The sequence below is a fragment of the Lynx canadensis genome, chromosome D3 (assembly GCF_007474595.2).
Source record: "Lynx canadensis isolate LIC74 chromosome D3, mLynCan4.pri.v2, whole genome shotgun sequence".
In the NCBI taxonomy this organism is placed as follows: domain Eukaryota; kingdom Metazoa; phylum Chordata; class Mammalia; order Carnivora; family Felidae; genus Lynx; species Lynx canadensis.
Window position 1 is genome coordinate 93,199,954 of NC_044314.2, and position 27,763 is coordinate 93,227,716.

The 27,763-nt window shown below is 50.0% G+C and overlaps 1 protein-coding gene across 3 annotated transcripts; it reads right to left on the minus strand.

Annotated features, from left to right (window-relative positions):
* On the minus strand, positions 1-27,763 carry CHFR (checkpoint with forkhead and ring finger domains). 3 transcript variants are annotated; one of them, XM_030335908.1, is made up of 18 exons: positions 27,671-27,763; positions 27,334-27,477; positions 23,267-23,366; positions 20,731-20,840; positions 19,564-19,623; positions 19,197-19,406; positions 15,318-15,485; positions 12,803-12,962; positions 11,696-11,850; positions 11,443-11,605; positions 9,319-9,461; positions 7,791-7,907; positions 7,252-7,335; positions 6,530-6,600; positions 5,484-5,571; positions 2,962-3,069; positions 2,460-2,532; positions 1-1,225 (listed from the first exon to the last, which is right to left on the minus strand). In XM_030335908.1, the coding sequence occupies exons 2-18, from the start codon at positions 27,464-27,466 to the stop codon at positions 1,183-1,185; spliced, it is 1,986 nt and encodes a 661-aa protein (XP_030191768.1). In that variant the 5' UTR covers positions 27,467-27,477; positions 27,671-27,763; the 3' UTR covers positions 1-1,182. The 3 variants fall into 3 exon arrangements, with proteins under 3 accessions (XP_030191768.1, XP_030191770.1, XP_030191769.1); XM_030335910.1 differs by lacking the exons at positions 20,731-20,840; positions 27,671-27,763 and having other exon boundaries at positions 27,334-27,427; XM_030335909.1 differs by lacking the exons at positions 1-1,225; positions 2,460-2,532; positions 2,962-3,069 and adding an exon at positions 3,078-3,155.

Genomic DNA, 27,763 nt, shown 5'->3' on the forward strand with positions numbered 1-27,763 from the left:
TAGGGAGAGAAACAGACACGGCTTGTTTATTAGAATGCGGGAAGGAGGCCTTTTCCACAAACAGCGCTGCTTCTCAGAGTCTGTATCAAGAGCAAGACAACAGTTGAAAATCCTATTCCTGAGAAGAAGCGAAAAGTTACAATTTTGCAAACAAAAATAACAGATGATTTCAACAAACGATAAAAAAACTTTTTTTTTCTTTAACAAAGAACAAAATTTCAAGTATTATTCCAGATGACATGGCAAACCCAATGACGGAGACAAGGTCTCACTGGCAAAGGTCCCTGGCGCTCTCGGGGCAGGGGCCGCTCCAGATGGGCTGGGGCACCTCAGGGCTGAACTGGCCCGGCAGGGAACAGAGAAAGACCACGGGGCAGCTCAGCAGGGCCTGTGGCTGTGCCCACAGAGTGGGAAGCGGGCACCAGGGCTCTGCTCCACGGCAGGCTGAGGGTGGAAACAACCCACCTTATGCCCTCCTGGGACAGGGCCATGCACCTAACACTGGGGATCTAGGGTTAGCAGTTCCGGACATCCGATTTTTTCCTCTTCGTAATAAACAGAAACACATGTTTACTCCTTCAAACACCCTACTATCCCAATTTTAGTCAATTTGTAAATTATATATTACTTGTGCTACAGTTTGTGATAAATCTTACTAAAAGATCAGCACCAAACCTCTTACAAATAGAAACGCCCACGAGTCGTGGCTGTCCCCGAAGCAGGGGCTGTAAGCCTTTGCTCCCTTTCCCTTCAACAACAGGACGTTTCTGACAGACTTTCCTTTTCCTCCCATGAGAGCTTTCTTGAAGAGAGACGTCTGTCTTAGCCACAGTTTTGGGAAAGGTCCAAAGAGCAAACCTGAACGTCATTGTCTGAGCGCGAGGGGGCGGCTGACAGTGGTTCTTCCGGCTGACGTGCTCTGGTGGCCCCAAGGCCAGAGGAGGGGCTGTTCATGCCACCCCTAGCCTCCCAGGCCCCTGGGGTAGGGGGCTCTCGGCAAGAGGGTCTCACGCCACAGAAGAAAAAGCCACGCTACAGTGCCGGACGTAGAGACCCCCAGCCCCCCCAAACCCCTGCCGGGGGGCTGTAAAATGCCCTGAAAATGTTTGTATCCGGTATTTTCTGAAACACGCTGTCGCTGACTTCCACTACCCCCACGCCACCTTGGTGCCTCCTAGATACTCAGTTCTTGAACCTTGTCTGTTCACAGATATGATTGAATTTCCTGCAGGGACAAAAAGTCGAATTACACAAGCCAGCATCAAGAAGCATTCCGATAAGGGACTCTGGAGATCACACGCTGGAGGAGCCTGATGAGAAACTGACCGCACATGCGGGGTGGCTCACAGCAGCAGGGTCTGATCCATCAAAGATATTAACCCCTAGACAGCCTTCTTGTCCTTCTTAAGTTTTAGAAGTCAGACATTTGATTTTTACTTTTTAAAATTCAAGCACTTAGGTAACTTTCTTAGGGAAGAGACTCAGAGTTGTGCCTCCTCAGAATCCCCCAGTCACCGAGGGCCACCCCGCAGGGCAGAACCAACAGACTTGCCCAGTGGGTGCCAGAGCCACCACCTCCCTCTTTGTGACGAGCAGGTCACCCCCAGAGTAGGACGCACGTGCCCTAGCTATCCTTATCCCTGTCTTTATTAAGAAAGACTGGCTAGTTACTAGCCAAATCTCTTTCTCTAAAAGGAAACGGTCTCCTGGACTCTGTCTATGCTCAAATACAAAGCCAGGTTTTTATTCCACGGGATCAGTCCTCCAGGGAGCCTTCACTTGGGGCCTGTCCCCTGCAAGAAGGGCATCCTCTCAGTAACTGTGATTTGAACCACAAGTGACTGGGGATCACAGTAGCCTCAAGAAGCATCAATCCATGAGGTTGATTTATAGGACACCTCACTTATGGTCTGAAAATGCAGACAAACTTACGTCCGCAGACGAACCCATGTGGCAAAGCGGACGTCACTGGGAGCGGGAAATGCCCAGTGAGAGCCGCCAAGTTAGAGCTATCACAGACATGTGCTCGCGGTACCAAACACAGACTCAGGGCAGCGGCACACGCCCAGGCCGGTGGTTCAGGAAGTTCTCAGTGACCACGGCCACGGATTCACAAAGTACTAACCCTCCAGTGTGTCAGCGGGAACGACAGCTGTGTTCCACAGACACAGAGGTAAACGTCTGCATGCAAACGCTTCACGAAATGAGAACAGAAGAGCAGGGTTTTGAAACAACACTAGGGCTGTATACAAACAGAACTAAATGACTGTATTTACGAGTAAGCAGTTAACTGGTTCGTACAGATCTCTAAAAGCCGTGGCGTCAACTTGGCCAAAACACTTAAAAGAAAAAACTCGCCTTCCTGTTAGGAAAAAGAGGGTCTGCTTTCTGCAGGAGGCCCATTCTGGTGCCCTCCCCAGCCCTGGGTGCCTGTGCCCCACCCACAGTGTCTCACTCACATTGCGTGGTGGGCCTTCACCTGAGTGCGGCAGTTGCGGCCCCAATAGCAGTCAGGACGGGATGTTACAGCCACTGGGGAGAGAAAAAGTCACATGTACGTAGTAACACCCGACACTCACAAACTCAGCTAAGCCAACTTAAGTAAAGACCCAAAGAAAGAAACTACAGCTGTAACATTTTGTCACGCTTTATAACTAGTTTCCTTGCCTGTTCCAAGCTTCCAAGGGGGAAAAAAGTTTACCTAAAAACCCACCTTAGGAAATAAAGACTACTACACTTGCCTATAGGTTGTTTTTGTGAATCCTGTTTTAGAAACCTGTGTCGCGGCCCACGGGCCCAGAGCCTGAGCCAACTTGGGGTCGAGGACGGCCTGGGAATAAGCATGGCCACCAGGCAGCCCATCTGCCCGGTCTTCTCCCTGCTGGTGCAGACACCCACTGAGAGCGCAGACGCCCATCTAGACTAGACAGAACTGAGGCAGGGGGTGAGGGGCTTCCTTACCTGGCAACTCGGAAGCAGGAATGTTCTGCCGATACTGGTAGGTCAGCTCTCGGAAGCTTCTCAGGCCACAGCAGTAACAGAGCACAGTGTTCCCTGTGATTCTGTAATCTGGAAGGACACAGCCTCATGTGGGCATGCCAGTCATCAGGCAGCATCATGTTTCCAGAACAGCAGAATAGCTGTGGCCTTGTAAACTAGTGGGAAACCAGTGCACTGATCCGTAAATGGGGTAGAGACAATGGGCCAGACTTTCAGAAAACAAGAACAAAACCAATCTCGATACCAACTTATTTCCTCACAGCAAAATAATTCCACTTGGATAAAAAGTTCAAACACTTTAAAAATCCAAAAAAGTAGGGGTGCCTGGGTGGCTCGGTCAGTTAAGTGTCCAACTCTGGATTTTGGCTCAGGTCATGTCATGAATTCAAGCCCCACATGGGGCTCTGTGATGGCAGTGTGGAGCCTGCGTGGGATTCTCTCCACCCCTTCCCCCGCTCAAGCATGCGTTCCCGTTCTCTAAGTAAATATATAAGCTTAAAAAAATAGAGCATTTAAAAAAAAATTTTTTTTATGTTTATTTTTGAGAGAAAGAGAGAGGCAGAATGAAAGCAGGGGAGGTGCAGAGAGAGACGGAGACAGAATCTGAAGCAGGCTTCGGGCTCTGAGCTGTCAGCACAGAGCCGGACATGGGGCGCAAACTCACAGACTGCGAGATCATGACCTGAGCCAAAGTCGGACGCTTAACCAACTGAGCCACCCACGAGCCCCCAAAATAGAGCATTTCTAAAAAAATAGTAACACTAAAAATAAAAATCCAAAAAAGTACTGAGAGGAATGAGTATTATTTTTCTCTTGAGCTATTCATGTCATAAAAACCAAATAGCACACAGGAAAGGATCTGTAAATCTGACTACCTACAATGTAAACACCACAATGGAAACACATACAACAAAAGCGAGATACTAATAAAATAGTGGAAAACACATTTGCCACACAAGCAACCATATGTTGCACCTTTAAATGACAAAGATATCCTACCAACCCATGCCCCCAAATCCAAATAGACTAACGTAAGTATGGGCCAAGGTCACGGACAAGCCAATGAACCATAAAGCAAAACGATCTTCAATTCTGCTAATACCCCAACACAGGCAGATAAACCAATGATACGTCCCAGTTGCCTTGTCTGTATTTACAGGCAAAGGCAGGGCAGATGGGCTCAGGAAGATGCTGAGGCACGTTCTTCTGGGAGGGACAGCGAATATGGCAAAGTCTCAACTGGTTTGTTCATACCACCGTCCAACAATTTACTTACTTACTGTTTACTTATTTACTCATGTATTTATTTACTTAATTTATCTTGATGGAACAACTTTTCTAGCCTACGATCCTGCAGGCTCAGAGGCTGCAGTGCTTATTCAGACAGTGAAACGTGGAGAATAACCTAAATATCCTATATTAATGATTTGGTTAAATAAACCATGATACAAAATACTATAGAACAAAAATCAAGGTAGGGGCGCCTGGGTGGCTCAGTCGATTGAGAGTCTGACTCTCAATTGCAGCTCAGGTCATGATCCCGTGGTTTCATGAGCTCAAGCCCCGAGCTGGGATTCTTGGGATTCTCATTCTCCCTCTCTCTCTCTCTCTCTCTTCCCCTCCCCAACCTGCGCTGTCTCTGTCTCTCTCAAAATAAAGAAACTTGAAAAACAATCCAGGTAAAGAACTTCACTGACATAGAAAGGGTCTGGGGAATACCACCGAGTGGAGAGCACATGTGGTAGGGTTTCATCTATGAGGACTCTGACCATGCCCACGTGTGGCGGGTGCACAGGCCATATGGCATCATCACTGGGTCCTCGGGGGTGGGATTCCCTGTGATTTTCGCTTTACCCACCATGCTTCACTCACACGTCTTTCTGGGCCATGCCACCATGGCAGTCCCACCAAGAAGCTAAAGAGAGCTCAGGCCCGCATGTCAGACCGGGCGCCCCCAGGGCCGAGGCTGCACAGAACCCGAGACACTCGTGAGCACGTATCTGCTCAGAAGGATTCCCAGAAGCCTCTGAAGTCTTTCACAATAATTTATGTCTTAGGAAAAAAAGTCATTTGTTGATTTTTCTGCACCCTCCCCGAGTGACTAAAACCACATTTCACAATGTCCCGGGTGCCCCTGGGAGACAGGCCAAGCCTGCACCAACACATCAGTGAAATGCCTACGAGGACCCTGAGGGCTTGAGAAGCACCGGACCCAGGACCTGAAAGATGCCAAGAGGTGGGGTCACAGTCTCTTCAGCTGTGTCCCTTCCTCCTCCACGGCAGAAAAGAGCCTAGAATGTGTCACGTGGGCTCAAATCCTGAAGTACTGGCGCCTGTCTGCCACCCACCGCCAGGGTGGGTGGAGGGTGAGGGCGTACACGCGGGAAGGCAGCCCGGAGGCTCTCCTCCGTAGTGGAGGCAGAGGGGCCACCGCAAACACACCGCCGCACCAGACAGAGGAAGGCAGGTGCGATGGCGCTTACCAGACAGCAGGAACACTCCCCTCTGCAGAGCCACGAGACTTTCAGTCAACATGTTTTTCCACGTCAAACCCCTGGTTGCCAGGTAATTCTGGGATGGGGAAAGAAGGGAAATCTTAGAAATACTAGCTTGGAGAACAGAAGACTAAAATGACAAGAAAGCAAACATTTCATGAAAGGCCCTCGAACGCGGGCAAGGCCACGGCACAGGCAGGCTAACCACGGCAGGAATTTGCATCAGGCAGTTGTGAGGCCTTCCAGGACCGCAACACACGAGGACCAGGATGCCCGGGACCCGGCAACACGCTCACAAGCTAGTCTGCAAGGGCTCTCTTCCCACATGGCTTTGTCAGAGCCTCAGAAGGAAAGCTGGCTTCCGAAAGCTGAACACACGAGCTACCCCATTCTCTCCAAAATCCCGCAGACGCTCCGAGCACAGGAGCGGGGCGACACCCGACCTCGGCCGGGGAGGCTCTAGTGTGGCAACAGCCGCACGACCGCACGGTAAGGAAGCTGAGGCTTTGCATCTACACCCTGGCCTCAGCTCTCTTGTGTGGACCTGCAAGAGAGCAGCACGCAGACATCTAACCAGAGCACGCGGTGCCAAGGGGCCTGCCATACAGGTCTGGCGTGTGCAACGCTGCATACATGGGAGAGAGGCACAACTCTCGCCAAGAGAACGATGTGCACATTCAACACTGAAATTCTAACAGCCACGTCAGCTTCAGCTTCCTAAGACGCGAGAAGGACAAAGCCAGAAAAGAGGAAGCCAGAGAGAGGCCCGGGTTCCAGCAAAGGGGCCGCCCCGGCCCCCACCCAGACCCCAAAACTCTGCGTGGGGCACACAGGCACCGGAGCCGACACCTGTGGACCCGTGGCGTGATGGGCATGAAGGAAATAACCTCTTGGAAGACAGGAACACGTGGGAAAACACCAATGTGGTGAGCTCGGCGGCAGGACTAGTCAGAGCCACTGGGAGAGCTGAAAGCCTCCTGGGGGCCTCTTCTAGGCCTGAGCCCCCACCCGCGCCTGTACGTGGAGTCCCCTACCTTCAGGATGTCCGACTCATAGTGATTATTGCTGAGAACCCCGTCCAGACACCTGTCACCCAGGTCCAGCTCTGCCAAATGGAAGGAAGCAAAGTCACCGTCTTACAATCTATGACAGTATCGTTCACCGACAGCTAAGATAACCAAATTTCCTTTCTTACAGTCCAGAAAGAATAAAAGCTTCCATTGTAAAATATGGTTTTAAAGAGAGAACAAGTAAAATGACTTCTGACAGCTTTCTCCGTCCCCTGGGCACCTGGTCTGGCACCGTGAGGTCTGAATGCCGCAGCCAGGCGGCGTTTTTGTTGGTGGTGTTCCTCGCACATAAGTAAACCCTCCTGACTGAGCTCAGTATCCCCGTAGTTGTTACTGCCTGGTTTTGAGCTAGCAGAGGGACACTTCTAAATGTCAAACACAGGGGGCGCCTGGGTGGCTCAGTCTTGGCTCAGGCCAAGATCTCAAGGTTCATGGGATCAAGCCCCATGCTGGGCTCCGCCCTGCAGGGCAGAGCCTAGCTGGGATTCTCTCTCTCCCTTCCTATCTCTGCCCTTTCCCTGCTCTTGTATGCGCACTAAGTAAATAAATAAACATTTAAAAAAATGTCAAACGTGTGTGAGAAGCAGGTCATCGACGGTGGCCCCTCTCAAGTCGGGCCACGCTAGCCCACCAGCACCCTCAAATGCAGCAAGAGGATAGGCAGAGAGCTGAAGTGCCGGCATTACCACAGAACGGGGCCAGGCAGCCGAGACAGCCGGCCCGGGCGCAGCCCCAGTACAGGTGGCAGAAAGGCTGCAGGCAAACGGCACCTGTGGACACAGCACAAGCACCAGTCAGGCCATTTCGGCGAGGGGTAAACTCACATAACCATTAAATAAACGGCAAAGTCCATGTTAACAGCAATCCCAGAGTCGCAAATCACAGCACTGTATTTCGTCTATTACATTCAAGAGTGACACATTATGAAAATATGATGCTCCTGATGCGGCAACAGAGGTCAGAGGCAGCCTCCAGAAGGAGAACCAGCCACACATGGAAACTCGGTGAACGAAGGGGTGGGTCATCAACTGACAGGAAAAGATGGTCATTCGATGTGGCTGCACACACAACCGAGTACGCAGATGAGGAAACAGACCCACATCTTCACAGCACACCACACACACAGTCAGCAACGCTCTGACACCTGACCCTAGAAGGACGCAGGAGAGGCTCTGCGGTGGGGAGGCCGCTCAGGCAGGCAGCATCCGTGCACACCCTTACTCACACTGCTGGGGGGCGATGCGAGGGTCCTGCTCACGTTCTGCCCTCCGGTCGGGCATGGGCTGGAAGCAGCAAGTGCAGATGGCATGGCTTCCCTGCAGGGCACACACGTAATCCTGGGCTGCGGAACAGACAGGATATTCAGGCCACGCACAGTAGGACACAGGCAGAAAGAGGAGATTCGATGCACGCCTAGGGACGTGGCTGGAAGGTCCACAAGGAGACAGATCCACAGGAAAACCCAGGGAGAACACACACCCGTTTTCTGAAACTACGAAACGGTAGTCTGCCATTTTTTTTTTTTTTTTAACGTTTATTTTTGAGAGAGAGAGAGACAAAGCATGAACGGGGGAGGGTCAGAGAGAGGGAGACACAGAATCTGAAACAGGCTCCAGGCTCTGAGCTGTCAGCACAGAGCCCGACGCGGGGCTCGAACTCACGGACCGCGAGATCATGACCTGAGCCGAAGTCAGCCGCTTAACCGACTGAGCCACCCAGGCGCCCCGGCAGTCTGCCATTTAAACGACACATTTTAAATAGAATGAAAAATAAACAAACGTGATACTTCAGTTCAGCAGTTATAGCAAGATTTCAAAGATCACTTGAAGGTTTTCTACCATTTCCTTGGGCCATAAAGCACACGCCATAAAACAATAGAGCAAGTTCTATATTTAATCTCTGTCTCTTCCAAATAAACAGGTGGCAGGCCTGGGGGCCATGACTGGCTGACCTCCACCCCCCCAACAGCTGTGTCCACACAGCTCAGCCGAGGCCACTCAATGACCACACGGGAAGCTCTGTCTATGCACGCACACCTGCTATAGGCCCATCCCACTGGGGACTTCCAGTCTGAAAATGACACCGCACCTGCGGAATGGCAGAGTCGGGAGGCAACCAGGCCCCGCCCTGCCCATCTGTCCACGGGCCACCCATGGAGAGAGCTGCAGCACCGCGTCAGGGTGGATGGCTCTGAACACGGCTTTGGGTCATGATCCTGAGTCAGTGGCCTCATGACAGGCTCAGGCCCACATCAGCTAAGAAACTGGGCCCTACTGAAGAATGGCCAGGGCCAAAAACATGGATTCCACATGTTCTCTCTCCCTTTCTCGATGGCACCTGAGGACCCGCCAGCGGGCAGTGCTCAGGGTGGCTGTGATGACACAACAGCCTGCTGTCGAAAAGAAGCCAGGCTCTCATTGAGGGGCGCATGTAGGGGTCATTTCAGCTTTAGCAAGCAGCCCTGGGGATGCCAAAGCCCAAAGCAGTGGGCTGGGGGTCCCACATGTCAGAATGAGGAATGAACCCCCCGGGAGGGCCCAGGAGCAGAGATCCACGAGAGATCAACTTAACTCTCTCTGGTTTCTGAACCCACAACAGAGTACAAGCAGCAACAAGGTAGGAGAGGGTAGGACAAGGGAGGCAGTGACTGGAGAGGGGCGGGAGCGGGGGAGGAGCCAGAAGGAAAAAAAAAAATACGGCAGCGCCCTGGGTGATCACAGCAGGACAACAGCCCGGAAGGCGCGGCGTCTCACCTGTCGTGACGCTGGTGGACGTGGACGGTGCATCTCCAGGAGCCTGTGCTGCCCCTGGCTCACTGCCAGGCCCCGGGCAGGGGAGGGGCTGGCCCGCCTGCCTCCGGTACTCAGGGCACTGTCTGCACACGATGTACGGCTGGCTGCAAGGAAGCACACGGGCACACGGGGTGCGGAGAAGCAGTGAGCTCTGCCCTGGCACACGTTGGGGGCGGCACCAACGCCCCCAGCCCTGATGACCAGAGGAGACCCAGATCCCCAGCCTGGAGGCATCTGTCCGCCCGCAGACCTCATCCCTCCTTCATGCCTCAGCTCTGCGTCTGCTGCCGCCCAGCGTGCATGAAGGGGACAGATGGCACGTCCCCACTGGACACCCGGTCAGTGCTCACGCCGGAGCAGCAGCAGGGAGGGCCCTGTTCCCTGCTACCTGCTGGCTCCCCTCTGCTGCAAGGTTTCCAGAGACCCCCCGCCCCCCGCCCTCCCTCCGCGGCTCCTACGGTTCGGAGACACATTGTGCCCACCCCGGTTTCCAGCACAGTGTCCCCCGGAGTGTGGCCACTCAGTCCCCACGTTGGGCACGACCCACTCTCACAGGTCTGATGCTGGGCGAGCTGTGAACTACGTCCAGGGGCACACTCAGGCCCATCACCCTAGGCACCTATGAAACGGTGTTAAAGTCTGAACAAAATGTGCCACAGCTGAAGGCTGCTGTCGTCCGGGGACTTCCCAGCAGGCCACCCAGCTGTGTGCACTTCAGCTGTGCTTTCCAAACAATGCAGATAGTTGACAAAAAACGAACCCACAGGAAACACACCCACAGACCCTCCCCTCCTCTCAGAGAACGCTGCCCTGAGCCTGTCTCCAACGGCAGGAGCCAACGAGGGAAGAACGGGGAAGACGTGACCAGAAAACAACTAGTGAGAAGCCGCTTGACCTCATTTCGGAACCAGATGACCTTCGTCTCAGGTCACACCAACTGTCAACGGGGTTTCCCGACATCCCTCCACAAACCTCAGGGGCCACCACCGGGACCCCTCTGACAGGCATACGATGACACAGGTGCCAGGCCCAGCAAGGCGCCTTCCCGGTGAGGCTCTCTGAGCTGAAGCACCCTTGAGAGCTAACTGGATGTGCGCTCAGAGCTGTGACTGTAGGGTCTGTCCCGCAGCACTGCCTCTCCAGTCAGAATTCGGGAAACAGCACAGAACCGTATGTACAGCAGGATCCCGTCTTTATGAGGATATTTAAAGTATATCGCCTTTTACTTTGTTAACAAAGGAAATACGAGTGACTACGTATAGGAGTTGCCAGAAGGATACACAATAAAATGTTCATACTACAGCGATTTTATTACTTTCTGCTTCACCACTATTTCTAAATTTTACAAAAAGAAACAAAAAGTAATTAATTAGGGGATTTGATTTTTGTCTCTTCAAATGTCATGACCCACCCAAAACACGCACTGTGGACTTCTGAGTCCGCAGACAGCAGCATTCTACAGCAAATAAAACAAGGTCTGCTAGAATCGCATCCTCTTGGCCAGGTGACCGTGGCTTTCCTGCAATAATATCCTCACAAATGACGATACTGCAACTCACACCGTGGGACTCCGGTCACCAGCTGAGCTAGAGGAAGCGTGCCCACAGTAGACAAAGAACACATTAAATCCTGCACCCCGTCGTAGCCAATGCATCGAGGCACCTGAGGAGGTGTCGGCAGATAACAAGGGATGGGTTATGGCAGTCATTTTCTGACAGACGTCAGTCTAACCACTACCCCGCACACCCTGAACTCACACAGGGCTGTACACCCGTTACATCTCACTAACGTGGGGAGGAAGAAGATAAGCAACAAAAGAGAATAAATATCGCGTGTATGCCTGAGAAGGGAAGGGGTACTGGAGAAGGCTGGTGGCAAATCCCCCCACCATCAGCAAACTGAGCGGCCGTCCTCAGCTGGCGCCTGCCCCGTCCTCACAATGCCCGAGGCGGGCGCCGTCACTGGCTGACGTCACACATCAGAACGCAGACCACTCACGAGCTGGGCCGCTCAGGACAGAGCCGGGACTCGGGCCCCGTGCTGCCTCCAGCTCCCCGCTCCGCTCAGAGCCAGGCACAAGCTCACCTGATGTCCGAGGACTCGCTGTCCGCGTCTGACAGCTCCAGCAGGTCCTCCGAACTGCCCTCCTCATCAGAGAAAGACCTTCTGACTTTGGGCTGCAGCATGTCTTGAGTGATCTTGTTCCTGGCAGCCATGCTCCGCATGTCTTCCTCGCTGCGACTCTTGTCTGGAATTCAAAGGACATGGCTCTGCTGGCCGAGGGGCCCCTGGAGAGACACCCCGCCGTCTCCTGGAGCTGGGCGGGCTCCCCACTTGCCTGGGTGCTGGAGAAGGTACGCCTCCACCAGGTTGTTCAGGATGTGGTTTTTACAGATCCTCTCCACCGGACAGCGGCAGGTGGGGCAGAAGGCGGAGCGCTCCATCCAGCCTGAGTAGCAGGCAGCACAGAAGGTGTGCATGCAGGGCTGCAGGCTGAGGGCACAAGGACAGGTCTTCAGACGCCCCCCACGGAGCACTTGCAGGTGGAGCCTCTGTCTGCCAAGCCGCGGCAGCCCCCCGGATGCCAGGGCACACGGGGCACGGCCTGCCTGGAGCCTGAGAGGCAGGGGCCCTAGTTCATGCTGCGTCTTTCCCAGAGGAGGACGTGGCCTCACTCGGGCTGAGGGTCGGTTACAAATTAGCCACCCACCAAGCTCACTTGATCCAGCAGAGACTAGAACCCATGCTTCTCGGTGTGGATGGTGGGCGGGGGGGACACACCCACCCTGCGTACAGTGCCCACTGGTGCAGCATCTGCACGCTCCGCTGACTGGGAGTGTCGCCTGCCTTCCATAAGCCAGGTGAGAAACAGTTCCCATGCAAGAACAGCTTTCACCCTAAACTACTTTAATTTGGTCCTTGTTAATTAAAAGGAACCAGAAGTGACCATCCATATTCCGAGAGGGACGGTCAAGCAGGCTGTGACTCCAGGAATATGAGGAACTGGGACACCGAACGCCAAAAAGGCCTGCATTTAAGTGGAGACTCGGACAGGCTCTCATTCTTAAGTCCCCACAGAAAAGCTGGGAGAGGGCTGTCCCCAAGCCGCTCCTGGGGGCCTCATCTGGGGGCACTCCCTCTGTGCCGACGACGCCCCCTCAAAGCTCAGCACGGTTCTCCCGTTCTGCGTCCGAGGCGCCCCAGGCCTCTTGGGTCGGTCGTGACGGGTGCGGACCGAGGCCGCTGTCACCTCGCCTCGCAGGCTCTTCTACAGCCGTAGTTACCACGGCCAGGTTCTCGGCGTGGTGGCCACACGAGCGGCACGACGGCAGCACCCCCAGCCAAGCCGCACCGGATGCGGCCCGGAGGCCTGCTTGGCGGGGGCCGCTCCCCACCCCCGCCGCCACCCCACGACACCCCCGTGGGCCCCCCGCGGCGAGCGCACCTCACGCAGTCGTGCAGCAAATCCTGGCAGATGATGCATGTGAGTGTCTCCTCCATCTTGTCCGGCTTCACGGCCTCGGGTCTGACGCCCCCGAGGGCGGTGTGGGCGTCGCTACACTGGTCCGCAACCAGCAACTGCAGGCTCAGCTCGGCCTCCCCCTCTGCGAGAAAGGGGCACATGCCCACCATCAACCAAGGAAGAAACAGAGACCGGGTCTTTTTTGTTTTAGGAACATCTTAACCTGTGGACAGAAGACACAGCCCTCACTGCTGTGTGTAGTTTATTTATTTTTTTAAGTTTATTTGTTTTGAGAGAGAGCATGTGGCTGGGGGAGGGGCAGAAAGACAGGGAGAATCCCAAGGCGGGGGGGGGGAGGGAGAGAGAGAGAGAGAGAGAGAGAGAGAGGGGAGAGAGAGAGAGCCCCCCCACCGCTCTCGTTCTCCCTGCCCCCCAAGCAAGCTCTGTGCTCAGAGTGTGGAGCCCGACATAGGACTCAAGCCGAAGAGTGGTGAGATCATGACCTGAGCTGAAGTTGGACGCAGAATGGACTGAACCACCCAGGCACCCGTTTGTATTTTATTTTATTTTATTTTATTTTATTTATTTTATTTTATTTTATTTTATTTTATTTTATTTTATTTTATTTATTTTTTTTAACATTTATTTATTTTTGAGACAGAGAGAGACAGAGCATGAACGGGGGAGGGGCAGAGAGAGAGGGAGACACAGAATCAGAAACAGGCTCCAGGCTCTGAGCCATCAGCCCAGAGCCCGATGCGGGGCTCGAACTCACGGACCGCGAGATTGTGACCTGAGCTGAAGTCGGACGCTTAACCGACTGCGCCACCCAGGCGCCCCCCATTTGTATTTTAAAGAAGGCCTAAAGTAAGTCCCAAGTTCCATTACCCTTAAGTTTTGGTTTAGAAGAACAATGGCATAAAAAGAAGCATTCGGGATACATGGTTAAAAGATTAAGGTGTCTTGTCACACGATATTTGTGTATAATCATCGTTTTTGTTTAAACAAAAAACATGACTTGTGTATGTCCTGGAAAATATAGACTCTCCGACGTTACCAAGAGCTTTTAACTTTTTTTTTTTTTCCTTTTCTTCTGCTGGTGTTCTATAGTGCTCATAGATTAATTTTTTTTAATTTTTTTTTTTTCAACGTTTATTTATTTTTGGGACAGAGAGAGACAGAGCATGAACGGGGGAGGGGCAGAGAGAGAGGGAGACACAGAATCGGAAACAGGCTCCAGGCTCCGAGCCATCAGCCCAGAGCCTGACGCGGGGCTCGAACTCCCGGACCGCGAGATCGTGACCTGGCTGAAGTCAGACGCTTAACCGACTGCGCCACCCAGGCGCCCCTTAATTTTTATTTTTAACGAAAGAAATACTTGCACACAATTTACAAAATCAAATATTAAGAGGGCACCAGCCCTCTGCCCTGGCCTGTCCTCACCTCCAACCTCCCTCCTCTGAGGAAACTACTTTCATGTTTTTGGGTGTTTCTCCTGGCGTGGACCTCCAGGTTTCTGAACTGTAATGCTCTGTTGAGGCTGACTGACTTTAGACACCGTCCATCTCCCGACATCTATTAAGATAGAGAAGGATTCTGCCCCCTGACCCCATTCACTATATTATCGTAACACAATTGTTAGTTTGGTATATTGTATTTGTTAGTTCTGTGGATCGTATTTACGTTACTATGCTTAGGTAAATATTCACTGCTGAGCCAAACAGTACACCAAAATTAAGTTTTCTTCCTTCTACAATTTTTCATTTTTGCTAGAGTAAAAAAAAGGCCTCATTTGTATACTTACTTTTTTACGTACTGTTGCTGATTTTTTTCGACACCCTCCTCAAGCCAGTCGCTTCAATTTTCCACTCAACACATCCAATATCCTCATCTCCTTCCCCGAGGCCTGCCCTCCCTCCCAGAGCCCCCTGGCCTCACTGCTCCAACCACAGGCTGCTCTCAGGCCTACAGCACAGCCACTGTCCCATTACATGTTCCCAAGTATCTTTTACAATCCTTTTAACTTTGGCTTTTTAAGGGCAGATTTTTCTCTAAGTCACCTTTCTTTTTTCAAATCATTATTACTTTGAGAGAGAGCACACATGCACAAGCAGGGGCGGGGCGGGGGGACGGAGGACCCAAAGTGGGCTCTGTGCTACCAGCAGGGAGCCCCATGCAGGGGTCGAACCCACCAACCGTGAGATCATGACCTGAGCCACAGTTGGACACCTAACCGACTAGGCCACCCAGGTGCATATTCTTAAAAACCGATAGTCATATCAAGACAGAACTGCAACTCAGAATGCACTGCGTCCAGACCATCAGCATAACCAGATAATAAATAGGGTTCAACCCCGATGTTGTCAAAAGGAAAAAAAGGCTCACATTGCCATTTTGAAAATGCTGAGGCATCCGCTTCCACAGAAGGGGAGGCCCCGTCAGGAGCAGCTCAACAGCTCTCAAGGGCCAGAGATACACAAAACGGTGAGACTCTGACCTGCTTTCATTCTCTTCGTGACAGGCTCCAAATCCTCTTGGTCCCGGGACCCTGGCAGAGAGAAGGGTGCTCCTTCTCTGTCTGGGAGAGCCGAAGGGAAGGTGGGGATTTCATCATTTGCCACAGACGGACCACATTCTTTTGGGGAGACGCCTGCATCTCTGAAGTCTGCGAGAGGGACAAACAAGACAGGTTCATTTTTTAATTTGAGAGAGAGAGAGAGAGAGAGAGAGAGAGAGAGAGAGAGAACGTCAGCGGGGGAGAGCGGCAGAGGGAGAGACAAAGAATCTCAGGCAGGCTCCATGCTCAGCCCAACACAGGGCTTGATCCCACAACCCTGGGATCTTGACCTGAGTCGAAATCAAGAGTTGGATGCCTAACAGCTGAGCCACGCAGGCGCCCCAACAAGAAAAGTTCTGATTCGTGCAGCCTGGAAGCAGAGGGTACGGCAGGTAAACCACCACAGATTCAAACCAGGCCTAGGTGTTCCAAGATGCCGTATTCTCAGTAATACACGCTTACAGAAACACTCGGCTCACACTTCTGAAGTGCACACGCGCCCACTACTGGGCTCGGGGGAGCTGGGCCAGCAGCACACCCACTGGGAAAGAAACGCAGAGGTGTCTGTGACCGGGGTGGCGGTGCTGGGGTCAGCTGTGGGACATTTGGTCTAAGACAGGGCCAATCCATGTGCTAGCAGCCCCATAACATTCCCTGTGCTCTGAGCAGCACTGGCACAGAGGGACACACAGGCCTCTCAGGAGAGGGACGCAGCAGGCTTCAGATTACAAGGAGATGGAAGCCAGACAGGGATGCTGCGTGTGAACTATTTCCCAAGGAGTCACGAATTTAAACGAGCCTGGCAGAAAGGTTAAGGAGACTTTCTAATAACCTTTATCTTAATCAAGACCTAGTGTGTAACACCATACTACAGTACATATCCGGTCTATAATACTCAAGTGTTGTTACTTTGAAAAAGAAACTGCCCTACAGCAGCCAAACAAAAGAAGTTAGTAAAATTGTTTGGGGAGCAAATCAGCTCGTACAGCAAAGGGAGAAAAGAGGGAGCTTCCTGGGCTGGCTGCTGGCTCTGGTTCTCACTCCCACCATGGTCTCAAGGACTTTCTATGCTCAGTCGAGCTTCTCACTCCAGAATGAAGATGATGATGATGGTACTCTCCGACAGACAAAGGGTGAGGATTCATCTGAAACTTATGAAATAAGTTGGCACCAAACCTCACATTTAGGAGGCTGGTTATTGTGTTAGTATGTATACACTGAGGCATGCAGATAGAAAAATTTCCCCAACATTACACAATGGGAGGGAAGCTTTCTATCAGATTTGCTCACAGCAAGACTTTGTTTAAGCTTTTGTTAATTGCACAATATATAAACACACTGCCCTTTCACGGTGGAATCAACAATTGTATGCATACACAGACACAAGTCACATTTTCTTTATCCATCCATCCATCGAGGGACATTTAGGTTGTTTCCAAGTCTTTGGCCTTTGTGAATAGTCTGCAATGAACATGGGGTGCAGACATCTCTTGGAGACAGTGATTTCAATGCCTCTGGATATATATCCAGGAGTAAGGTTACTGGACCAAATGGTCGTTCTATTTTTAAAATCTTTTTTTGTTTTGTTTTGTTTTGAGAGAGAGCATGCACGAGTAGGGGAGGGGCAAAGAGGGGGTGAGAGAATTTTTGTTTTAATTTTTTTTAATGTTTATTTATTTTTGAGAAAAAGAAAATCAGAGTGCAAGCAGGGGAGAGGAAAAGAGAGAGGGAGACACAGAATCTGAAGCAGATTCTAGGCTCTGAGCTGTCAGCACAGAGCCTGATGTGGGGTTTGAACCACGAACTGTGAGATCACGACCTGAGCCAAAGTCAGACACTTAACTGACTAAGCCACACAGGCACTCCTAAATTTTTTTAATGGTTGGATTTATTGACTTTTTTAAATTTTTCTTTTACATTTATTTATTTTTGAGAGACAGAGAGAGACAGAGAATGAGCAGGGGAGGGGCAGAGAGAAAGGGAGACACAGAATCAGGAGCAGGCTCCAGGCTCTGAGCTGTCAGCACAGAGCCCGACATGGGGCTCGAGCCCACAAACCACGAGATCGTGACCTGAGCTGAAGTCGGACGCTTAACCGACTGAGCCACCCAGGTGCCCCCGATTGACTTTTTATTTTTAATTATTTTTTAAATGTTTATTTTTGGGGTGCCTGGGTGGCTCAGTCGGTTGGGCACCCGACTTCGGCTCAGGTCATGATCTCACAGTTTGTGGGTTCGAGCCCTGTGTCGGGCTCTGTGCTGACAGCTTGGAGCCTGGAGCCTGCTTTGGGTTCTGTGTCTCCCTCTCTCTCTGCTCTTCCCCTGCTCACGTGCTCTTTAAATGTTTATTTTTGAGAGAGAGAGAGCGGAGGAGGGGCAGAGAGAGAGCGGACAGAAGATCGGAGGCAGGCTCCATGCTGCGAGCATGGAGCCTGATATGGGGCTCGAACCCACGAACCGAGAGATTATGACCCTTAACCAACTGAGACATCCAGGCGGCCCCATTGACTGTTTTTTTTTAAATGAGGTTTTTGCCTTTGTATCACGTATAAAGAAAAATTCCCCCAAATTATATAAATAATCACCTTTGTTTTCATCAGGCACTATTGTGGTTTACATTCAAACCCATCTTGAAGTAGTTTGTTGTAATGGATGAGGGACAAAACTACCTTTATTTTCTTTCAAATGTTAATCACTTCTGCTCATAAAACAACCCAGTTTTGCTCGTGGCTTTGAACTGCCATATTCATTGCTAAATTCTTACACGCTTGGACCGTTGTACTTTATTTATCTGCATATTTTTTCTGCGGCCAGTGTCAAATGTTTTTTTAGTCCTTTAATTTTATAACAACATGTTAATGTTACATGGACTTGTTCACATTCATTATTCTGTATTTCTAAAAGTGTCGACGGGTGCCTGGGTGGTTCAGTTGCTTAACTGTCTGACTCTTGATTAGGGCTCAGGTTATGATCTCACAGTTCGTGGGTTCGAACCCCACATTGAGCTCTGCGCACTGACAGTGGGGAGCCTGCTTGGTACTCTCTGTCTCCCTCTCTCTCTGCCACTCCCTGCTCGTGCTCTATCAAAATAAATAAATAAACATGAAAAAAATGTTAATTATAGGTTACTCTAGATGAGTCTTGAAAACATGATGCTCAGTGAAAACAGAAGACACAAAAGGCCACAGGGTATAGGATTCCAATTCTTACTACTTAAAAAATTTTTTAATGTTTATTCATTTCTGAGACAGAGCTCGAGTAGGGGAGGGGCAGAGAGAGGGAGACACAGAATCTGAAGCAGGCTCCAGGCTCTGAGCTGCCAGCACAGAGCCCGACATGGGGCTCCAACTCACAAACCGTGAGATCATGGCCTGAGCTAAGTCGGACGCTTAACCGACTTGAGCCACCGAGGCGCCCCATGATTCCGATTCTATGAAATGTCCAGAACAGGCAAAACCACAGAGACAGAATGCAGACCAGTGGTTGCCGAGGGAGAGCAGTGACTGTTTATGATATGATATGTTCTGGAATCACACAGCAGTATGAATATAGTAAAAACCCCTGAAGTGTACACTTCGCCCAGGTGATTTTTATGGCAGGTGAGTTATATCCCAATAAAACTACAAAAATCCCAGGAAATCTCTGACCTTCAGCATTTCTATCGGGGGTGGAAGAAAACAATATTTACTAGTACAGAAATCCTGCTGAGAGCCCGATGCCTGATGTCACCTCTGACTTCCTTAGTGGCTTATGTGACAACACAAGTCAGAGTCAGTGACTGAAGAGCAACGCAGCTACCACTCTGAGACCCCCATCTCACCAGGGCTGAAGGGAGGCGCCTGCCCCGCAGAGGTGGGCTCCGTGGAAGAGGTAGAGGCCGTGGGGAAGAGGTCCGAGGTCGACGTCGATGGCTGTGGTTCCTCAAAGCACGCCTGAGTGGTGGGCGATGACGGCAGGACCTGGGGATCGTCACCTTGCCCTGCACCTGAGGTATCTTTGGTCACGTGGAACACATTCTCTTTATTAGCTTCTGTGAGCACAACAGGAGCAGAAGGAGTGTAGAGTCAGGGCTCAGGAGGAGCACCACTACTACCTCAGGCAGGACTTTCCAGCAGATGAAAAGGCTTTGCCAGTAAGAACCAGCAGCCCTTACCACGCGCCCACTCCTCTGTCACAGTCTCACTTACCAAAGGGGTCTTGTGTGATGCCTTGCTTTTCATGCAGAGACTCGTAGAGGTATGCCACGTCTGAAATGAAACCAAGCAGATCAGAACAGTGTCCTCACGTACCAGCAGGGCTCCTTCCCTCTTCTCCTTTCTGTCACTTCAGTCCCTTTGTCGTTGTTGACTACGTTGACTTACCAGCTACTGACAACACTACCCAGTTTAAGGAATTTCAAAATAAGCAAACCAAAGCATCTTCACCAACTTTAAAATAAATAAGCCTCCGGGAAAAAACGTCCTGAGCCAGAAGGCAGACGCAGGGAAGAGAAAACGATGAGTAGATAATGAATCTGTGCTTTGCCGGTCATTTCAAACCACCGGAAGGAGAAGACACAAGGCCCTGCCACGGGGCCAGGGGCTGGCCTTGACAATGCTACAGACAGCCTGAGCGTATCTGCCTCCTCCTGCCAGTTTGGGGGTAACCTTCCAAAAACTCTCCCAACTCTCCTTGTCCTGTTTCGTTCTTCTTCCCCAAACATAGACACTCAGATCTGGAAAAGCCTGAAGGGGATCGTCAGGCCTCTGTTGTCTCCCGTAAGGTCTCCAAAAGCAGTCATGAGCGGCCTTCAGCCCCTTATTCTAGGTCTTCCTCCCCACAACTCAGATTATCTTCTGCTATGTAACCCAGCCCATCCCTGTTCACTTCTCCTTGCCATTTTGAAATGCAAGACTCATGAGCATTGTGGTATTTGTGAAGAATGGCCGGGGCTCACAGTGCAAGGTCAACACTCCCACTCTTCAACAGGACTCACACCAAGAATCTACATAAAGGGGAGCCCGGGTGGCTCAGGCAGCTGAGCGTCCGACTTCAGCTCAGGTCATGATCTCACGGTTCATGGGTTCGAGCCCCACGTCGGGTTCTGTGCTGACAGCTCAGAGCCTGGAGCCTGCTTCACATCCTGTGCCTCCCTCTCTCTCTGCCCCTTCCCTGCTTGTGCTCTCTCTCAAAAATAAATAAACCTTAAAAAAAAAAAAGAGTCTCCATAAAGAACAAAGAAAATGTAGCTAACACTGACAGTCTGAAGGGAAATACCTGCTTCAGCAGACTCACTTTCACGAAGATTTCCAGCTGTGCCCAGACTTCCCCACCATACACCACCCGAGGCCCACCCTGTACATTCCCTCTCTTACTGTATTCTGGCTCATTCTTCCTATACACCAAGTAGATGACATCCCCAGTCTGCAAAGGACAAGTCTGCTTCTTAACAACCTTCAGCTTGTTAATTACTGTTCCATTGGTGCTGCAGAGACAACAAAAATGCAATGTATCCTACTTACAATAACTTGGGAGTTAAAATTTTCTTTTTCTATCACCACTTAGAAAGAAGTTCAATATTACGCCTTCGAAAATGTAAAATACTCCCAAGAATGACGTAAACATGTAACGAGGCACATGTGCAAGTGCCACCCTACAGTTCTCCTGAGAGAAAGCTTGCCTGCTGCCCCCTTACTGACAGCCTGACCGTGCTTCAACATTTCTGCTTGTCCAACAGCACATCATCTGTCCTCCGCCGGCCTCTGGAGGACCCTGGACTTCTACCAGCAGCTCCGATTTCCAGCTTCCCCCCGCTTCTGCACTTAACTCTGTCCACTCATCTACCCTTGCCTCCCAGCAGGCCAGCTCATCCCTCAGATGGGCACTGACACCCTTAAAAGATGGGTTCTGAGCAGAAGCAAATGAATTCGAGGCTCTGGGCTGGAAGATGGTGTGGTCCCTCGGTCGGGAGGTCACTCCAGTCCGTCAGGGACCACACCACCAGGTGGAAGAGGCGGGGGCTGCAGAGGGCACAGGCGGGAGCCTAAGTCAGACGGGACTGGAAGGGCTTCCCTGAGGAGAAACCCGAGTAGAGACCCAACAGAAAATCACAAGTGGACGAACAGTGTACGAGACAAGAACAAAAGTCAGCAACTAAACAAACTGACCCAGCTTCAGGCGTTCGAACCACCCATGTCTTAACTCTATGGTTTCACACCTAAGGCCTCCGGTGGTGAAGAGGCTTTATTTTTACATCTGAGCAGACTTCTACTCCTTCAGTGTTCTGGAAAGGGCCAGAAAGTTAGCAGTTCAGGCTGTACGGTCACACGGTCTCTGTCCCAACTCCTGGGCTCTGCCGCTGACACACGAGAGCAGCCGCACACAGGATGTAGTCGAGAGAGTGGCCGTGTCCCAGCGAAACCTCACGTACAAACACTGGTGGTGCCGCCACAGCCAGCCAGAGCCTGTGCTGCCAGGGCCCTCCGCACTCCACTCTCGTGCTCTTTCTAACCACAGGAGCCCGACTTTGCTCTTCTGCTCAAACCCCCGATGACCTGTCACTGCTCTCGGGCTAAAGTCCAGGCTCCCTAGTGTGAACACCAGGGCCTTCCCGCTCCGGTCTAACTTCCCTGCCTTCCCACTCACTGCTCCTCGGCACACAGGGCCTGCTCGCGCCTCGGGGCCTCTGCACCTGCAGTTCCTGCTGCCCGTGTGAAGAATGGACACCCTCTCCCCTCCAGGCACCTCAGCCAAGGAACGCAGGAGCCTCTAGAAGCTGGAAAAGCTAGGGAACGGATTCTCCCCTAGAGCCTCCAGAAGGAGCCGGCCCTGCTGACACCTTGATTTGGTTAATCCAATGAGACCTGAGTGAGACTTTGTACATTCAGCACTAGAAGGTCGTAGCTTTGCGTGCTTTGAAGCCACTGAGTTTGTGGTAATTTGTTACAAGAGCCCCAAGAAGCCAATATAGTCATACAGCCAGCATTGGAAAGCCAGGATCTGCTGCCTGAGGACAACTCTAGAACCAGTGCTACGTTATCCTACATTGGGCTGGGAAATAAGGAACTTGATCTGCTATGTACCAGAATAGGAAAGGAGCATCAGTTCATCCTCATAAACCTAATTTCTAGTCTTTCATCCCTAACATTGTAGTTACCAAACAATCTCGTAGCACTTGACCTTCACAAAAACAAAAATTCATCTGGTTGGGAAAGGCATATTCTCAACGTACTGCTGGAAGGCCATCTGCTACTTGTCCTGGGTTTAAAATAGGCACATTCTGACACAGCGTTCCTTCCTATGAATTTATCCCAAGAAAATAATCAGACATGAATGCAAAGTGTTTTGGAAGAGAAGAGTCGCAGCGTTGTTTATAATAAGAAAAAGTCAAAATAATAAATCTCCACCAATAAAGGAACTGACAGGTAAGTTATTATAAAATAATAATGAAATAGACAAGATAAATCTAGATGTACCAAATGTAAGCTCGCCATAAACAGAAGTGAAAAAAAAAAGGATATAACGTACATAGTAAAACCTCCTTAATACAAAATAAACACATACGAATTTCTAGTGGGCTAGTAGGATTTGGCAAAGCTTTTCACTTTTACCTACTCTTTATGTTGTGTAACAATTTTTTAAAAAGAAAAGATTTTTTTGGTTTGGAGGAAAAAAGTCTAATTCGAATAGGTTTGCAACTAGAAGGTTATCACTGCCTTTTAAGTCCTTTTTCAGAGATATTTTTGCTTTAATTTGAATATATTCAAGAAGCATCATAGGCATGAAAGAGTTACTGGAAACCAGAAAATATATTTCCTAATAACCTGGAAACTAGCGAACTACTGTGTTAACAGAAAATAATCCCTTGTTTCTTCTCTGTAGCCACCGGCTTCAAAACAAGAAAGAGATTACCTGGTATCTTCCAGCGACACCTGACCAGATTTTTCATCCACAATAATTTTACAGTGATCTCCAGAGACCAGTTTATTGCCAGGGAATGAAAGATCACAACCTAAAACAGAGAGGGATACATTGGATGTGACCGTGGGGACTGTGCACAAAAGTGCCCTTTGCTTAATCAAAGCACGTGGTTGAAAATCAGGACCCATGGTATATGCACGGTGGGAGACAACCTAATCAAGTAAGATAGGAAACAATTTTTTAAAAAGCATTTATGTATTAATCCAAAGTAAAGAGACAGGGACTGTCTTGAACCTTTCTGACTCCCCATTACGTAGAGGATACCCCCATCAACACCTCTGGCTTCTTGGTGACAATTTTACAACATGCACATATGTGCAGCTACCCTGATAAAAGCAGAAGTTTAAAAAAACTAAGGGGCTTAGTTAAGTAATTCTTCATCTTAAGTCAGTCCTTAATTTCTTTTCCGTGTAATCTAAGGTTTCATAAATCATCACAAAATTGAAGCGAGGACCAAGACTCACAGAAAACATGACTGAGCAAATTACAGACACATGAACACGCTTGAGAAAATTTAAAACAGAAGGTGGATGCATCTACACGCAATGATCTGAATACAGTCATTATATCCTCATTAAATGCAAGGGGGAAATCCTTAAATACTGTGTTCTCTCCTTAAACCAGAGGAATAAAAGTTTTCAGGAGTTTTTACTATCTAATCGTGAATTTGCTTATAAGACATTTATACTATAGCTACTAAGGTTTATAGCTTTATTTTTAATAAGTAAAAACGGGAAGCAATATAAGTAAGTGTCCATCAACTGGTGGTGAATTAAAAAACAAACTGTGGGGAAAAAAACAAACTGTGGTACATCCAAACAGTGGACTACTACACAGCATCAAACAGAAATACATTACTGAAACACAAAACAGCCTAAAATGAATCTCAAAAGGATTATGTCAGAGAAAAGAAGCCATACACAGACTATGGTGGAATATTGTGTGATTCCACTTAGATGACATTCTGGAAAGGCAGAATGACAGGGATAGAAATTAGACAGATGGCTGCCAGAGCTAGGGGTGAGAGGAGGGGGCTGATCCAAAGGACCACCAGGGAACTTTCTGGGGTGATGGAAATGTTCTGCACCGGACTGCAGTAGTGATTCCATTTCTCAACACTCACTCAACACCTATAACGGGATGAATTTTACCATATGTGAACTACACCTCCCTAAACCTCAAGTAGTAGAAATCTTATTTGCACGTTTTATATTATGGGAAGTGCTTTGCTACATTTACCCAGGGTCAATTTCCCCTATGCTCAGGATCTTCCCAGCATACTGGGCACAAGAAGCAGGACAGTTTCTTTGCAGCCCCAGACCTAGCCCTAGTGACCGTGCCACTGGGATGGGATTCTAACAAGCTTCTCCACACCAAGAACATGAGCTTTCTAATTTGGATCCAAGATACTCGTGCTAAGTTCTATTCTTGGCATCTGCCCTGTATGTCATTCACTTGGTTAAATCTGTCACATGGCTGGTGCACACTGCTCCCACTCCCCGAGGATGGGAAGCTCCTTGGGAAACACAGGTCAACTCAGCTCTGCCTTTACCCTCGGAATAATGCCTTATATATAGCAGGCACACTACTGTTTTTTTTTTTTTTTCAACATTTATTTATTTTTGGGACAGAGAGAGACAGAGCATGAATGGGGGAGGCGCAGAGAGAGAGGGAGACACAGAATCGGAAGCAGGCTCCAGGCTCTGAGCCATCAGCCCAGAGCCCGACGCGGGGCTCGAACTCACGGACCGCGAGATCGTGACCTGGCTGAAGTCGGACGCTTAACCGACTGCGCCACCCAGGCGCCCCACTACTGTTTTAAAATAAGTATAACCACGTTCTACAACTCTTAAGGAATGTTTGTGTCTCCCCCAAATTCCCATGTTAAAGGCCTGAACCCCAATATGACTGTAAGGACAGGGCCTGTAAGGAGGAATAAAGGTTAAATGAAATCACTAGGACTGATGCCCTTATAAGAGAAGGAAGTGGAAGAGACACCAACGTTGTGTGTGGCCTGTGAGGATGAGGAAGTCTACAATCCAGGACAAAGACTCAGCAAGAAACAAATTGACTAGCACCTTAATCTTGGACTTCTTGCACTTAACGACTGTGAAAAATAAATTTCTGTTCCTTAAGCTTCCTGGTCTGTAGTGTTTTGTTATAGCAGCCTGAGCAGACCAACAGGGCAACTTCTATTTCCCTGGAGAGCTCAATACATTCACCAAAAGGTCTTCTTTTTAAGATTAATTCAACAACCCCTTTTTGCTCCTCGTATTAACATGTAAAATGATATATAATACTGTGTTGTAATAACAATGGTTAATGTTATTTGCTAACTCTAAGCCAGGCTCCTTTAAGCATTTCCCACATTTGATCTCAATTATCCTTCAGGAACTCTAGGAAGGACGTACAAAGGAGGTACAAAGTCCTTAGTCCAGACCAAAGAAGCTCTTCACCAAATTTCCTATTACCTCAATTAAAAGCAATTAGGGGCGCCTGGGTGGCTCAGGTCATGATCTCACAGTTCGTGAGTTCGAGCCCCACATCGGGCTCTGTGCTGACAGCTGGGAGCCTGGAGCCTACTTCAGATTCTGTGTCTCCCTCTCTCTCTAGCTCTTCCTCTCTCTCTCTCGCAAAAATAAATAAACATTTAAAAAAATTTTTTAAAAAAAGCAATTAATGCATTTCCCAAAACTTTCCAAGGACACGTAAATACATTCAAAATTGTAAACAAAACAAAAAAAACCCTCTAACTTGATATTGGGATTTAAGACTACCAAAACAACAACAACAAAACCAGATGCAGGTACATCATTAGGGGTAAAATAAAACCAAAACATAATTGCTTTTATTTTATTCTATTATCCTCATCTTATTTTTTTATCATAGTATTTAGCCTTTTTTTAGTATACGTGCTGCCGAAGCGAGCACTACTTAGCCTTTTTTTAATTCCAGTATAGTTAACCTAGAAAAAAATACTTGCTTTTCAACAAACTTTCACATTCTCCCTTTTTTACAATATAAAGTCAGAAACAAAAAAATAGACTCTTAACCACTGCTGGTCACCAGAGGGGCAGTGGGTGGGGGCTGGGGGAACTAGGTGATGGGGATCGAGGAACCCACTTCCGGTGATGAGCACTGAGTAACGTACAAAATCGTTGGATCACTGTATTTTACACCTGAAACTAAACATCCTATGCCAACTGCACTGGAATTAAAAAAAAAAAAATTAAAAATATACAAAATCATAGAGATGATTTCTTAACTTTCAGACAAAATACATTTTGTTGACTGGACCAGTGCACTTCTGTCCCTGTAGGAAAGCTACAAGGGATGGCCACTTAGGAGTTTAGAGGCAGTTAAGAGTGGAGGGTGACCACCCTTTCCTACCTAGCTGCCAGACTTTGTCCGTCCCAGCGTCCCAGGCTCATTCAATCAACGGATATTTGAGCAGCTCTGTTCTATAAACTGGGACTTGAGATGTTTTTCAATGTAGCCACCTACAGGCTATAAATTTCCCCCTGAGCACTGCTTCGGCTGCATCCTGTAAATTTTGGCAGATTACACTTTCATTTTCATTCATTTCAAGGTATTTTCTAATTTCCCTTGTGATTTCTTTTTGGGCCCATTGGTTGTTTACGTGTGTTGTTTAATTTCCACGCTGAATTTTGCAATGTTCTGTTACTGACTTCAATCTCATCCCATGGAGGTCGGAGAAGATGCTTCCTGCAGTCATGAACTTGAGAAGACCGCATTCTAATACCCGGGGCAGCTTAAGTCAATGCACCTACTTCATAAAGTTGTAATGAGAATTAAATAATCTGCAGGAAGCACTGAGAAGTGACCTGGCGGAACGATAAGTGAGTAAACTGCAGCTCTCACAGGAAAAACTAGAAAGCACAGTGGGCCCCGCCCAGGGGCCTCCCACCGCCTGGCGAACAGTCTCGCCCGGCTCCCGGCCCCCGGCCCTGGTTCTCCCCCCCACCCCCGGTCCGCACCTCTTCTCCGCCCGATGGTCCACTCGGGTTTCCTCAGGAGCACGTGCGGCTCGCCCTCGCCGGCGCCCAAGCGGAGGAGTCTCCCCCACGGCTGCTGCTGCGGCGGCTGCGGGCCTTCCCCGGGCTGCTCCATCGGATTCACATCTGACGAGACCCGGAAGCGCGGGTGAGGCTCTCGGACCGCGAAAGCAGGGGCTGCGGCCCCGCCGCTCCGCCCCGCGGCCCTCCCGGCCTCGGCGCCCACGCCACGCCGCCGCCGCGGGCCGGACCCCCGCCTCCTCCGGCCGCGGCCGCGTTCCGCCCGCCGACCCGCCACAGCCCCGCGCGGTCCGCTTACCCCCCAACGCGCGCCGAACCCGGAACCGGCCGCGCCGCCGCCGCCGCTGTCAACAGACATCGCGGATCCCTCAGCTGATCCGCCGGGCGGGGC